Genomic DNA, 15,558 nt, shown 5'->3' with positions numbered 1-15,558 from the left:
AAAAAAAGAGACAGGTCATATTTAGCAAATTATGCTGGAAAACAGTGCAAAAATATAAATACTACTTGTTTATAACATTAGGAGTAAAACAAATACGTGTTGTGATGCATTGCAAGGGTATAGTGTAAACCAGCATTAGCTTTTTTGCTGCATGGAATATATTGGGTGGGGAGGGTTACACATATTTCCAGCTGCTAAAACAGTGGCCCAGATTCAGAGAGCAATTGCGCCTGCGTAACCATAGTTACGCAGCGCAATTGCGGACTTGCTCCGGCGTTACGAATGCTCCTGATTCAGGAACATCGTAACGCCGACTGCAGGCTAAAATCTGTGTGGCGTAAGGCTTTTATGCCACGCAGATTTTAGGCTGCATTCTTGCGATGACCGCTAGGGGGCGCTCCCATTGTGCTCAGTGTATAGTATGCAAATTGCATACTAACACCGATTCACAATGTTGCGCGGGCCCTGCATACGCAAGTTACGGAGTTTCCGTACGGCGTCTTTAGCGTAAGGCTGCCCCTTCTAATAGTAGGGGCAGCCAATGCTAAAGTATACCCGCCGTTCCCGCGTCGTGAAATTTGAATTTCACGTCGTTTGCGTAAGTGATTCGTGAATGGCGCTGGACGCCATTCACGTTCACTTGGAAGCAAATGACGTCCTTGCGACGTCATTTGCCGCAATGCACGTCGGGAAAGTTTCCCGAAGGAGCATGCGCTCTACGCTCGGCGCGCCTAATTTAAATGATTCCCGCCCCCTACGGGATCATTTACATTAGGCGCCCTTACGCAGGGCAATTTTAAATACCGCACACGCAATTTACGGAGCTGCTGCTCCGTGAATCGCATGCAGCGCAGATAATTTGCGGGGGCACAGGGCAAAAACGCTGCCCTGTGCCTCCGTAAAAAAGGGGCAAATTCTACCTGAATCTGGGCCAGTGTGTGTACACTACACATGTCAGCTGTCTGGCTGATTTCCCCTAGCTGCAAAGAACCTAGAAGTGACATGTATAACATCACTCCTGATTTCTGGTGTCATTTTCCCTGGCTGCTGTGGCCAATGAAGAAGCTAATGGAGCACAATTTGTGCTCCATTAGCTTCAATGGAAGGCAGGTAAAACATTAGGGGTAAAAGACCCCTGACGTCTCATTGAAAAGAACCTGTCACAAAACTTTATATCACATAGGGGACTTTATGTAAGTTTTAGTGATAAAAAAAGTGTCCAAAAATTTCATTTTTTGAGCCTACCTTGCCCCCACATATGCAAAAACATGAACATAAACACACCCTGTGGGGGCACTTACGTACGTAGACATGTTGCACACGTCTTACATTTTGCCGTGCAGGTCAGAATGAGAACAATGGGGGAGATTTACTGAAACTGGAGAGTGCAAAATCTGGTGAAGCTGTGTATGATAGCCAATCAGCTTCTAACTTCAGCTTGTAGGCCGGGTTCACACTTATCCGACATACGCTCCGACATTGGGAGCTCATGTCACATGACGTGTGAAAATCAAGGTTTCTCTATGAGAGCCGTCTCAGGCTGGGTTCACACTACTACACTACTTTCATCCTACTTTGCTCTGCTACATTGGTCCTACATTTATCCTACATTGGTCCTACATCCATCCTACTTTCATGAACAGGATACTACTTTGGTCCGACTTCAATGATATCCAATGGGCCTGAAGTAGGATCAATGTAGGACCAAAAGTAGTACAGGGAGCATTTTCAAAGTCGGACCGACTTGTGTAGGACGCTACAAGACGCTCTCATAGGGAAACATTGAACACAGAGCAAAGTAGGATGAAAGTAGTGTAGTAGTGTGAACCCAGCCTTACTGGTCCTACACAAGTCGGTCCGACTTTGAAAATGCTCCCTGTACTACTTTGGTCCGACATTGATCCTACTTCAGCCCATTGAATATCATTGAAGTCGTACCAAAGTAGGAGCCTTGTCATTACCATCCGATTTGTGGCATCCGATTACAGCAGCAGAAAAAGGAATTTATCTCACACTGGGATTGTTTTGATTGGTCAAAGAACAAGTCAGACTATCACAAAGTCGGATCAAAGTAGTATCCTGTTCATGAAAGTCGGATGGATGTAGGACCAATGTCGCAGAGCAAAGTAGGATGAAAGTCGTACTGCTGTCGTGTAGTATCGTGTGAACCCAGCCTTACAATTAATCTTTGGCAAAAAAAAAACTGGAAGCTGATTGGTTTCTATGCAGAGCTGCACCAGTTTTTTCACTCTCTGGTTGTAGTAAATCAACCCCAATAAGTTTAGGGCCAATATTTACTGTTAAAGTGGTTTAATACCCGCACAGAATTTTTCTTTTATTTTATTTTATAACAAAAGAAAACTGTAAGGCGAAGGCATAATGAGCTAGTATGCAGCGCATACTAGCTTATTATGAAATACTCACCTTAGAACAAGGCGTTGGCATCTGATCTCGGTCCACGCCGAGGGAGCTGACACATTCCCTCTGAGTTTCTTCCCAGTCGCCACTCTGACGCTTTGAGTGGCAGAAGCCGCGTTAACGTCGCTCCCGCGTATGCACGTGGGAGTCTTCTTTCTGGCAAGGTCCGGACCTTCAGCCGTGCCTTCACATCGCATGCGCCGTGTACTTGGATCAGTAGGATTAAGGGCACTGTACAGGGATCAGTACTATGTAGGGCAGTGTACAGAGGTCAGTAGGATGTGGGGTAGTGTACAGAGGTCAGTAGTATGTAGGGCAGAGTACAGAGGTCAGTAGTATGTGAGGCAGAGTACAGAGGTTCATAGTATGTAGGGCAGTGCAGTGTACAGAGGTCAGTAGGATGTAGGTCAGTGTACAGAGGTCAGTAGTATGTAGGGCAGAATACAGAGGTCAGTAGTATGTGAGGCAGAGTACAGAGGTTCATAGTATGTAGGGCAGTGCAGTGTACAGAGGTCAGTAGGATGTAGGTCAGTGTACAGAGGTCAGTAGTATGTAGGGCAGAATACAGAGGTCAGTAGTATGTGAGGCAGAGTACAGAGGTTCATAGTATGTAGGGCAGTGCAGTGTACAGAGGTCAGTAGGATGTAGGGCAGTGTACAGAGGTCAGTAGTATGTAGGGCAGAGTACAGAGGTCAGTAGCATGTGAGGCAGAGTACAGAGGTTCATAGTATGTAGGGCTGTGTACAGAGGTCATATTATGTGGGGCAGTGTACAGAGGTCAGTAATATGCAGGGCACTGTACAGGGGGCAGTAATATTTAGGGAAGTGTACAAAGGTCAGTACTATGTAAAGCAGTGTAAAGGGGTCGGAAATATGTAGGGCAGTGTACAGAGGTCAGTAGGGCAGAGGACAGGGGTCAGTGGAGTAGAGGACAGGGGTCAGTAGGCAGAGGACAGGGGTCAGTAGGCAGAGGACAGGGGTCAGTAGGGCAGAGGACAGTAGGGCAAAGGCATGGAGGTCAGCAGGGCAAAGTAAGGGGGGGGGGCAAGAGGACACTATAAAAGTGGGTAAGAAAAGCACAGTATGGGGGGGGGCACAGTCTGGGAGGGTGGTCAGGAGGGCATGGTACTGAAGTTAGGAGGGCACAGTGTAGGGGGCAGGAGGGCACAATAGAGAAGGAGGGTGGGTACAGGGGGCTGGAGTGCACAATATGGGGGGTGCTCAGTACAGGGTGACAGGAGAACACAGTACAGTGGTACAGGAGTGCACAGCGTGGGGGGGGGGGGGGGGGGTAAGAAAACAAAGTACAAGGGGGGGTGCGAAGGCACAGTACAGGGGGTAGTAATGTATAACATAGATATGGTCTCCTCAAGCAGAGGAGTGCAGGGAAGCTGCCGTCACAGATCATGCCTGTTCTAGCAGTCCTGGATGAAATCTCCTCCCACTACCTCATCCTCCGCAGTTTCTGGGTTCTTCTGCCACTTTCCTGGGGTTAAGGAAAAACCCTGGAGGAGCAGCATCTTACTATTGCTGCTTCATTTTCTCCTTACCTTTCTCAGCCCATGTGATTGGCACAGTACACATCCTGCCTACACAAGCAGCAGCAGTAAGATGGTTTGCCTCCAGGGCTCTTCCTAAATTTTTGATCTCATATTTAAGAGGACCTGTCATGCTTTTTTTTTTATTACAAGGATGTTTACATTCCTTGTAATAGGAATAAAAGTGACACATTTAAAAAAGAAGCGAAAAGCATACGTGAGTTGCGCCCGCAATAATTCTAGCCCTAGAACTCCTCTGTAACTCAAAACATGCAACCTGTAGAATTTTTTAAACGTCGCCTATGGAGAATTTTAAGGATAAAAATTTGTCGCCATTCCACGAGCGGGCGCAATTTGGAAGCGTGACATGTTGGGTATCAATTTACTCGGCGTAACATCATCTTTCACAATATAAAAAAAGAAAATTGGGCTAACTTTACTGGTGTCTTATTTTTTAATTAAAAAAAGTGTATTTTTTTTTTTTAAAGTGTGCTTGTAAGACCGCTGCACAAAAACGGTGTGACAAAAAGCCGACCGCCATTTTATTCTCTAGGGTGTTAGAAAAATAAAGTATGTTTGGGGGGTTCGAAGTAATTTTCTAGTAAAAAAAAACTGTTGTTGTAAATAACAAATCTCAAAAAGAGGCTTGGTCCTTATGTGGTTAAGCGCTACACAGGTAACCTGCATTTTAGAATAAAGTCAGCACTGGCAGTGATGAGAAGTGAACTGTCTGGAACAAAATGCCAACAACTGAATCTGGTATAATGAAGAATGGCATTTTCACAGCTGAACACCAGCCAATGCAACTGGAGTGCTCTACTCTAAGCAGATTCACGCCACCATCCCCTGCAGTCACACTTCTCGCTGCCGATGATACGTCAGAATCGGCGACCTATCAGACGGAACACGAGCAGAACATACATCGCACAATCATAGTCTCTCGTCATGTACATGTATTGTATGCAAATAGGAACCGGATACTGACCATGCCCAAATCAAATATGGCGCTAGCTCACTGTTCAATACCTCAAACACGCTGATGTCATAGAAATGCGCCGGACAAGCTGTGCACGCTTAGCACGTTGTTGTGGATGCTGCAGGAAGTGATTGGAGGGGCGCACAAGGATCTCGGTAATGTGTGTTCTGGGATTTCGGTTAGTGACAGAACAGAGGTTTTAAAAGTCATTTAATGCCCAGTAATTCTTTGTATATTTTTGCTTTTCTTGTGAACTGTAATGAGGCTAATCTTATGGGCATATTTGCTGGCTGTCCCTCGTCTATATGGATGGTCAGTCTCTAAAACTATAGATAACCAATGATCCTGACTATGCAGAGTTGCAGACAGGACATATCTGACTTCTGTACCTTCTTCCCTTTCCTAGTTACATTGTAAATCACAGCTTGTTGTGGGGACATACTAAAAGGAATGACAGAAAGGAATGCTCATAGACTTTAACAGGGAGATGGAACGCCCATAGAGAATAATGGCACGCCCATAGAGAATAATGGCACAAAATGGAACGCCCATAGAGAATAATGGCACAAAATGGAACGCCCATAGAGAATAATGTAACAAAAAAATATTTCAATATGTTCCCTTGTTATGCTACTTAGTTTGAGCTTTGCCAGAGGAAAAATCCTATCAGGGGGACATGTACTGTTACAGGAGAGCTAAAAACAAGACCCTCCTTTTTCATTTTGGTTAGTGTTGGGCCCCTTTCACACGATCGTCCCGCAATGATCTGCCTGTCCTATTTTTCAGGCGGATCCGAGTGGACCACCCATTGTCTTCTATGTACACCCGCCTGCCATCCTATCTGACAAGATCCGCTGAAACCCGACAGATGGCTACGCGTTCGCCATCCGTCCAATGGATCGGATGAAAATATACAGGCGGTCCTTTTTCATCTGATCTCCCCATAGAGAACAGCGGGGCTCTGACAGGTCCGTTCCTGCACTGTTAGCAGCAGGGTGTATTTGATTTAAATCACTAGTAAAAAAGGCTTGATTTAAATCAACTCAAATGAAATCCAAATTTTTAAAGAGCAACTGACATCTCCATCCCCGCAGCACCTCTTCCTCTGACCCGCTGTTGACTCACCGACAGTCCCATCCACTTAAATGGGAAGACTGGTGACGTGGCAGTGACACAACACAGTGAGGGACGTGACGGCAACAGGTGAGTGGCTGCCCACTAACAGGTTCTGCCACAATGGATCTGAAATGACAGGTGCTCTTTAAATGTAAGGACTTATTTTTGCTGGTAGTTAGAATCTTTAATACTGACACTAATGATGGGACACTGTTTCTTCCACTGATAAAAATGTTGGACCATTATTCCCTCCACTGACACCAATGATGAGGCACTATTTCTTTCACTGATATAAAGGATGGACCATTATTCCTCCCACTGACACCAATGATGAGGCACTATTTCTTTCACTGATATAAAGGATGGACCATTATTCCTCCCACTGACACCAATGAGGGGTACTGTTCCTGCCACTGACACCAATGAGGGGTACTGTTCCTGCCACTGACACCAATGAGGGGTACTGTTCCTGCCACTGACACCAATGAGGGGTACTGTTCCTGCCACTGACACCAATGAGGGGTACTATTCCTGCCACTGACACCAATGAGGGGTACTGTTCCTGCCACTGACACCAATGAGGGGTACTATTCCTGCCACTGACACCAATGAGGGGTACTATTCCTGCCACTGACACCAATGAGGGGTACTATTCCTGCCACTGACACCAATGAGGGGTACTATTCCTGCCACCAATGATAGGGCTCAATTCATCTTCCTACTGACCACAGGCTGTAATTTTTCCAATTTTTTTTTTTTTTTTTACACACACTGACCACGGTCTGGTCCCCCTAATATCTGAAGGAAAGTAAACTGGAGCTTTTTTTTTAAAAGTTTGGAGACCCCTGCTTCAAAGTAAGAGAATCCAGAGGTGTCACCAGAACTAGTGTTGCCATTGAAAGAATTCTCCTCTATTGCTGGTCTAGTGAAAAAACACAATTTTGGGATTTTCTTTTACTTTCGATATTAACGGGGTACACAGGACAAATAGAGAGGGAGAATATTTACTTTTCTTCTCCTGTGACCCGGAGTCAGTTGATAGCATGCTGTTGCTGGCTGTCAGCTGATGATGCAGAGCCCTGCCAAGTTTGGGAAGGATCCTGACAATATTGTTGAAATCCAGACAGTTGCCTGAGTGACAGCTGGCTCTACTTTTCAAAGTACAGCTGAGAGCTGAAGATTCTTAGATATTTCAAAATCTTTCTGGAAAGTCTGGGGACTTCACCAACATTTAGGGAGAAAGCTGGGCTGTAAGGATTTATTTGTGTGTGTGTGTGTGTGTGTGTGTGTGTGTTTATTATGTAGCACTAAAAGTTAGGAAATGTACTTTATTCTGCTTTGATGAAAAGACAGTAATGGAAAAATGTCCAACAACCATTCATATTATACACATTGTTTGCAAGTGTTTTGTGGTATACAAAATGTCTCTTGTCTTGTATCTTACTCTTGTAGGACTTATACATAAGATTGTTGTGCATGGAATATTTACTACTATATGACAATGGACACAGAACCATTAGATCTAAGACCAGAGAGGAGCAAATGTACTTCAGAATTTGACGATAATGAGAAAAGAAATAATGGACAATGTAACGCACCCGAGGTTATGTCTAAGAATCAGATGAAGAAAATGATTAAACAGAAGCAATGGGAAGATCAAAGAGAGCTCAGAAAGTAAGTGTGATTTTATTTTGTATTTATTTCTTTCTCTTCAGGCCAGTTAAAGCGAATCTACGAATCCTCTGAGAACCACAAACCAAAAAACACTATTTAATACCTTTTTCATATTCAAAGCAAACTCCCCTATTTTTCCAGGTCTCAATGCTTTATTTTGTTGAGAAATTACTTTGAAACACACTCCCATAGTTTCTGTCAATGGCAATCTCGATTAATGGCAAATGATTCATGTAGTTTTTCCTTCCTGGAATCCATCTGCACTTAGCTCAGGCATGCATGCAGGCAGGAGGATGTGCTTGGCTGAAAAAAAAAAAAAAACTCCAATCATCCTGACTCCATATCAACCATGGTTGACCCACGGGCTTTTGCACAATTTTGTTACACACAGCCAGTACCTGGTTCCAAAAAGGTTGGGGACCACTGATTTAAAGAGACAGTTTGGAGATGGCACTTTTTGACAGGTGTATAGCTTTGTTGTAATTGTATCTTACTGCATTAATCGTTAATGATTGCTGAAGTCTAGCTAATATTAAAGGGGAGGTTCACCCGAAAAACGACTTTCTCTTATTACACTGGCCCCCCACATTACAATACGATTATGCCTTTTAGTTTTTTTTTTTTTTTGATGCTGTACATACCTTCGTACAGCTATTCACCCGTGGCTTCCGGGTTGCGAGTCCCGCGGGAGTGGGCGTTCCTAACATGTTGGTGATTGACGCTTTGACAAAAAAAGAGCTCCCCGTCGCGTAAGCCGTGTCACGATTGGCGAAAGGAGCCGAACGGCGAGTCGGTGCTATACTGCGCATCGCCGTTCGGCTCCTTTCGTCAATCGTGACGCGGCTTAAGGGACGGGGGGGGAGCTAGTTTTTTGTCAAAACGTCAATCACCAGCATGTTAGGAACGCCCACTCCCGCGGGACTCACAACCCGGAAGCCACGGGTGAATAGCTGTACGAAGGTATGTACAGCATCAAGAAAGAAACTAATAGGCTTAATCGTATTGTAATGTGGGGGGCCAGTGTAATAAGGGAAAGTCGTTTTTAGGGTGAACCTCCCCTTTAAATGTAATTTTATGTTCCCAGGCAGAAGAGGAAAGAGAAAAGGCAGAAAAGGAAACTTGAACGGCAGGCTCAGCTAGGACAAAATGTGGAGGACATTACCTGTAAAAGAGTGCGAAAGGAGATCCATCCCAGCACATTGCATCTTATTGTAGACTGCAGCTTTGATCATTTAATGTTATTACGGGTAAGCTATTCTCTCCACTTTTTTCCCCCTAATTATTAAGTGATTGCCAATTTACTAATGATTTCTTATTTAGGATGTGAAGAAATTAAACAAGCAAATTAGAAGGTGTTATTCAGAAAATCGCAGAGCAACACACCCTGTCCAGGTAAATTATTGTTTTGTTTAAAATGTCATGTGGTTCTTGGCCTTCAGGATTTCCATTCTACATTAGAAAACTATCTGATTTCTATGAAATAGAAAACCTATAGGGATGTTGGCTAGCTAGAACTTCTTAACCATTTTTTTTTTTTTTAGACTGAAAAAATGTGGTTAAAGCAAATTTATATGGTTTTATCCTTTTGCCTTCCAGTTAATGTCTTCCAGAACTGAGATTCTGGTAAGGATCAGATGTTTCCTATCTCTTGGCTATGGTCATTTAACCCGTGTACGCCCAGGTCTGTTTGTCATGGCTGCAGCCACCGGGAGTGTATATCTGACAAAGCTGGCTGTCAGACAGAAGTAGTCTGGTGGCCGCCCAATAACATCCACACATGTGAAAAATAGTGATGAGCGCAAAATCTCTAAAACACTTACTAAAATATATTATAAGGGTCACTGCTCAACAGTGTGTGTACCAATTAAAGTGCAAATGTGCAACTAAACCTTGCTGAAATCCATAAATAAGTGGGTAACAAACTCCAAACATCAATTGAACAAAAGACAAATGATAATATATAAATGCGCAAACCAACAATAGCTGAATGGTGAAGGAATAGTAAATGAGCGATATACTATATACTATTTCTTCACCATTCGGCTATTATTGGTTTGCGCATTTATACAGTCCTGATCAAAAGTTTAAGACCACTTGAAATATGGCAAAAAATCATATTTTACATTGTTGGATCTTAACAAGGTTCCAAGTAGAGCTTCAACATGCAACAAGAAGAAATGAGAGTGAGACAAAACAGTTTTTTAAACATTCAATTAATTGAAAATAACGAATAAACTGAAACAGGCTGTTTTTCAGCTGATCAAAAGTTAAGGACCACATGCCTTTAAAAGTCACAATCTGTGCAAAGATGTGCATTCATTGTCATTTTCTGTCAGGTAGTCACACGTTGTGATGGCAAAGGCAAAAAAACTCTCCCTTTTTGAACGTGGTCGGGGTTGCTGAACTGCATAAGCAGGGTCTCTCACAGCGCGCGCCATCGCTGCTGAGCTGGGACGCAGTAAGACAGTCATTTTGAATTTCTTAAATGATCCTGAGGGTTATGGAACAAAAAAGTCAAGTGGAAGACCCAAAAAAATTTCACCAGCACTGAGCCGGAGGATCCAATTGGCTGTCCGTCTCGGCCCTTACTGGTGCTGACTGCAGCCCCATAACCATCGGACGGCATCTGAGACTGAAGGGCTTCAAAAACAAAAAACGTCTTCAAAAACCTTGTCTCCTTGAATGCCACACAACTGCTCGTTTGGACTTTGCAAGAGAGCACCAAACATGGGAAATTCAAAGGTGGAAGAAAGTTTTATTCTCTGATGAGAAAAAATGTAACCTTGATGGTCCTGATGGTTTCCAACGTTATTGGCATGACAAGCAGATCCCACCTGAGATGTTTTCTACGCGACACAGTGGAGGGGGTGCCATAATGGTCTGGGGTGCTTTTTCCTTCAGTGGAACAATGGAGCTTCAGGAAGTGCAGGGGCGTCAAACGGCCGCTGGCTATGTCCAGATGTTGCAGAGAGCATTCCTCATGACTGAGGGCCCTCGTCTGTGTAACAACTGGGTTTTTCAACAGGACAACGCTACAGTACACAATGCCCGCAGGACAAGGGACTTCTTCCAGGAGAATAACATCACTCTTTTGGCCCATCCTGCGTGTTCCCCTGATCTAAATCCAATTGAGAACCTTTGGGGATGGATGGCAAGGGAAGTTTACAAAAATGGACAACAGTTCCAGACAGTAGATGGCCTTCGTGCGGCTGTCTTCATCTCTTGGAGAAATGTTCCCACTCACCTCATGGAAACGCGAGGCATCAAGCATGCTGAAACAAATTTTTGAAGTGATCAACAATAACGGCGGAGCTACTCATTACTGAGTTCATGTTTGGAAGTTGGATTTCTGTTTTGGGGGGGTTTTTTTTTTTTTTTTTGTGGAGGTGTGGTCCTAAACTTTTAATCGGCTGAAAAACAGCCTGTTTCAGTTTATTCGTTGTTTTCATTAAATTGAATGCTCAAAAAATGTTTTGTCTCACTCTCATTTCTTCTTGTTGCACGTTGAAGCTCTACTTGGAACCTTGTTAAGATCCAACAATGTAAAATATGATTTTTTGCCATTTTTCAAGTGGTCTTAAACTTTTGATCAGGACTGTACATTATCATTTGTCCTTTGTTCAATCGGTGTTTGTTACCCACTTTTATATATGGATTTCAGCATGGTTTAGTTGCACATTGCACGTTTGCACTTTAATTGGTACACCCACTGTTGAGCCGTGACCCTTATAATATATTTTAGTAAGTGGTTTAGAGATTTTGCGCTCATCCACTATTTTTCACATTCCTATTTTTTTTTTTTTTTTGTGTTTTGTACACTTTTTCAGATTTGAGCTGCACTCACATATTTAACACATTTTGTCCCCTCTAATTTTTTGATTCATTTGGTAAGCGCAGGAGTAAGTACCCCCCCCCCTCCCCCTTTTTCAACATCCACACATACCCCGGTAACGACTGCCCTCACCCCCACATACATGCACGTGTCATCTACGTTTATTACGATACACATTACATTCTGCTGTGGAGGCCGAAGCGAGAGCAATATTTCTAGCACCAGGCCTCTTCCGTAACGCTAAATATAATGACCTTAAAGTGTATCCTGTAGAAAATATAGGGTTCTGGAGTTTGTCGCCATTTCACAGGTGCACACAAATTTAAGATTTGACGTTTTGGTATCTGTTTACTCGGTGCAACCCTTTATATTTTACCAAAAGAGTTGGGTGTTTTATTGCATTTTGTGTGCCCTTAAATTAACTTAATTTTTCGTTTTTTCTGACATTTTTGCATTTCCTAGTCCTTAACGGTAGTATTATGTAACATAACAAATTGGAACTACCACTATTTTATTCTCTAGGGCAGCCCTCAAAAAATCCACTCGCCTGCTCGCATTTTGCGAGTGGATTTTGAGGTCTGGTGAGGAAGGGCTGCCTGGGAGCCAGGGGGGCAAGCACCGCCGGCAGCCTGGGTGTAATGGGAGTCCTTCTCCCAGTGACCGCGGAGGGGTAAGAGAGGGAGCCTCCCGGATGTTTAGAGCGCAGCGCGGGGAACACAGGATAAGTTTTAATTTTAATTGCCGTGTTCCCCGTCACTCGCTATCAGATCCAGCGCCGCCTCCTGGTCCCGGAACTTTGATGGACAGATCACCCGTCCAATCCTGGTGACGGGTGATCCATCAATCAAAGTTCCTGGGCCAGGGGGCGGGGCTGAATATGACGTTGAGCGGCGGGAACACGGCAAGTAAAATGAAAACTGTTATCCTGTGTTCCCGCTCTGATCACCTGGGCGGCTCTCCTGTTCCTCTCCTCCCCTGCACACAGGAACCAGGTAGGCTGCATTTGATGGACACGGGCTGCATTTGGTGGGCATAGGCAGCCTGCATTGGTGAGCATGGATACAGTTGGTAATATTTATTTTTATAACTTAATTCTGCATAAAACATTTAAGTGTCATTTCATGAGATTTATGAGGGCGTGTTTAGGGGCGGGGTGGGCTGGGGCTGGGTAGGACAACTGGTGGCGAGTAACCCTTGAGGCCTGGCTAGTAGCTCAGGACTTGAAATTTTGAGCCCTGCTCTAGGGTGTCTGCTTTTCAGAAAATATGTAATATTTTGGGGGTTTTATGCAATCTTCAAGGTGATTGAAGCTGTACTGTAGGGAAAAGATTTTTTAAACATGTGCAAAATAATACAAATGTAACATGTTCCAGCATCTGCAGCCCCTCCCCCTACCCCCATGACAACGGGCAGTGGATTCTCCCCCAGCACCCACTGTCATAATTTAAAAACTGTGTGGCCGTGCAGGGCTCCGTCAACACGGGCACTTAGTTAATTTTGCAGTTCGCTGTGACTAAATAGACTACAAGTACTGTCAGCCCCTGCAGCTGACGGCATGTAGTTAGTTCTCAATAACTGCGAGGGTGCTGGTGAGCACTGTGGTAGTCCATGGATATTCCTGCTCTCAGGTAACTGCCTGTCCATATATGGTACAAGCTGAGAGTCTGCAGGAGCCTAAAATTGCCTTTGCGATCTTCTGATTGCGGGTGCAATGCTCTGCAGACTCCCTAGAAAAAAATGCACTTTTTTTTTTTACCTGAAAAAAAATGTATTTTCCTTTTTTTTTTTTTTTTTTTTTTTTAAGGTGAATTTCACCTTTAAATTGCTAACCACTTTAAATTAACTAAATTGTTGTTACATGGCTACACTAGCCATGGACAGTTTGGCCCTAGATCATACATGCATATTAGTAATTTGAGCTCAATTTTTATGCTTTCTTTTTTCTGTACCCTTTTTATGTTTTTGCTGACGTGTACATCTATTTTTGTATTCTTTACAAATAAATCTGAGCAGAAAGACTTGTACTTCTATGTGTAATGCATATAAATATATTGCACATAGAAGCATTATGTTATTTATGTGCAGGGCCCAGTTTTCTATATTTTAGCACATTTGCAGATTTATTCTGTTATGTGCTGTTGATCAGAATCAGGCCAAGAGTTCAATACCATAGCTCCAAGGACGTCTTTGATATTTTTTTGCCAAATGATGCCTGTAATGGAAGCTGCCATTCTGCATGTATAATACTGTATGTCTGTACAGTTGTATCCGACTCTCTGTGATTATATGGGCCATCTTTCTGGACACCCATGCCTGATATGCTTGATGGCCCTTTTCAGTATTGTTTTCTCTGCAACTATTTATTTTATTTTTTCCGGTTTCTTGGCATGAGACCTGCATACAAACATGTGCATAACCAATTTGTACACACATACTAGTGCCAATTTAGAAGCCAATAAATGTACAAATAAGAAAGAGGGGGTGTAGTGGCGCTTGCAGTAAATAAATAAATAAAATAGACAAGAAACGCACAGCAACGTGTGATAATGTCCAAAAAAATGTGTTCCACTCCAAATTCCTCTTTATAATCCTCTCGCATCAATGACTTAAGATGTGAAGGAGGGGATGTGTGAAAATAATGAGATCTAAACAATATTTATGACTCAATGTCTAGAGTTCATACACAATCATATATGATGAAGCAAAATGTGGATAATTGCATTTGTAAGAGTGAATCCATGTAACCACAAATAAACGTAGTAAAAGGGTGAACCCAAATGACAGTACGTGCACTATAATACTATAATAATAGGCAAAAAAAAAAAAACGCACAGCAACGTGTGATAATGTCCAAAAAAATGTGTTCCACTCCAAATTCCTCTATAAACTCCTCTCACATCAATGACTATGATGTGAAGGAGGGATTGTGTGAAGATAATGAGATCCAAACAATATTTATGACTCAAAGTCTTGAGTTCATACACAATCATATATGATGAAGCAAAATGTGGATAATTGCATTTGTAAGAGTGAATCCATGCAACCACAAATAAACGTAGTAAAATGGTGAACCCAAATGACAGTACGTGCACTATAAAGTCTGTGCCTAAAAAATATAAATATATAATAAATAAATAATGTTCCAGTTAGGTGCACTAATTAAATGTGCCAAATAAATAAATAATGTTCCAGTAATCAAAGTGTCCCAAAAAAATTCCCATGCAAAAAACAGGATAATTGTATCACAGTGAACGTGGAATAAATAATAAAGTGCTTGATGCAAAAATTCCCAAAAAGTGCAATAGTGCTAGGTTAGAGGATGATGCTGCAATCCAATGCACGATCCGTGTAGTAGTGCAGAATCAGAAGGTAAATACTAGCCTCTCACCTCATGAAAGGCTAATTAGAGCCTTTAGGTAATATGAAGGTCAGCAGGGGATAGCTCTGGATCCAGGGCAGCCCAGGTAATTTTCATCACATAAGGTCCCAGGTAATTTTCATCACATAAGGTCCCAGCCGCTCTCAATAAAGCATAAGACAAAACTCAATAGTGTAGTAGGTAGGAATAACATTTAATAACACATAGTATCACTTACAGTTAAAATCTTTGAACACCAGCAGCAACAGCAAACGGTTCACAGACAAACGAAATGACAGACAGCTAATCTCCGCTCTCGGCCGCGAGCGGAAATAACGTCACCGACGGCACTTCTCCAAACACCTTTTTTTTTTTTTTTTGGGACACTTTGATTACTGGAACATTTATTTATTTATTTATTTGGCACATTTAATTAGTGCACCTAACTGGAACATTATTTATTATATATTTATATTTTTTAGGCACAGACTTTATAGTGCACGTACTGTCATTTGGGTTCACCCTTTTACTACGTTTATTTGTGGTTACATGGATTCACTCTTACAAATGCAATTATCCACATTTTGCTTCATCATATATGATTGTGTATGAACTCTAGACATTGAGTCATAAATATTGTTTGGAT

General features: G+C 42.7%; 1 protein-coding gene across 3 annotated transcripts in view; it reads left to right on the top strand.

Annotated features, from left to right (window-relative positions):
• Positions 1 to 4,980: 4,980 nt before the first annotated feature.
• The window catches only part of TRMT10A (tRNA methyltransferase 10A), a 37,470-nt gene continuing 26,892 nt past the window's right edge, over positions 4,981 to 15,558 (top strand). Inside the window, exons 1-4 of one of the 3 annotated variants that reach the window (XM_040328451.1) lie at positions 4,981 to 5,087; positions 7,501 to 7,722; positions 8,807 to 8,969; positions 9,043 to 9,114. In XM_040328451.1, coding sequence (XP_040184385.1) covers positions 7,544 to 7,722; positions 8,807 to 8,969; positions 9,043 to 9,114 — 414 coding nt within the window. In that variant the 5' untranslated portion in view covers positions 4,981 to 5,087; positions 7,501 to 7,543. Of the gene's footprint in view, positions 5,111 to 6,855; positions 6,904 to 7,500; positions 7,723 to 8,806; positions 8,970 to 9,042; positions 9,115 to 15,558 lie in introns of those variants that run through there. The other 2 variants (XM_040328443.1, XM_040328461.1) reach the window with 2 other exon arrangements.

Source organism: Rana temporaria, chromosome 1, assembly GCF_905171775.1.
Source record: "Rana temporaria chromosome 1, aRanTem1.1, whole genome shotgun sequence".
NCBI classification, from domain to species: domain Eukaryota; kingdom Metazoa; phylum Chordata; class Amphibia; order Anura; family Ranidae; genus Rana; species Rana temporaria.
The sequence above is the reverse complement of the archived record's forward strand: the minus strand, read 5'-3'. Positions and strand labels throughout refer to the sequence as shown.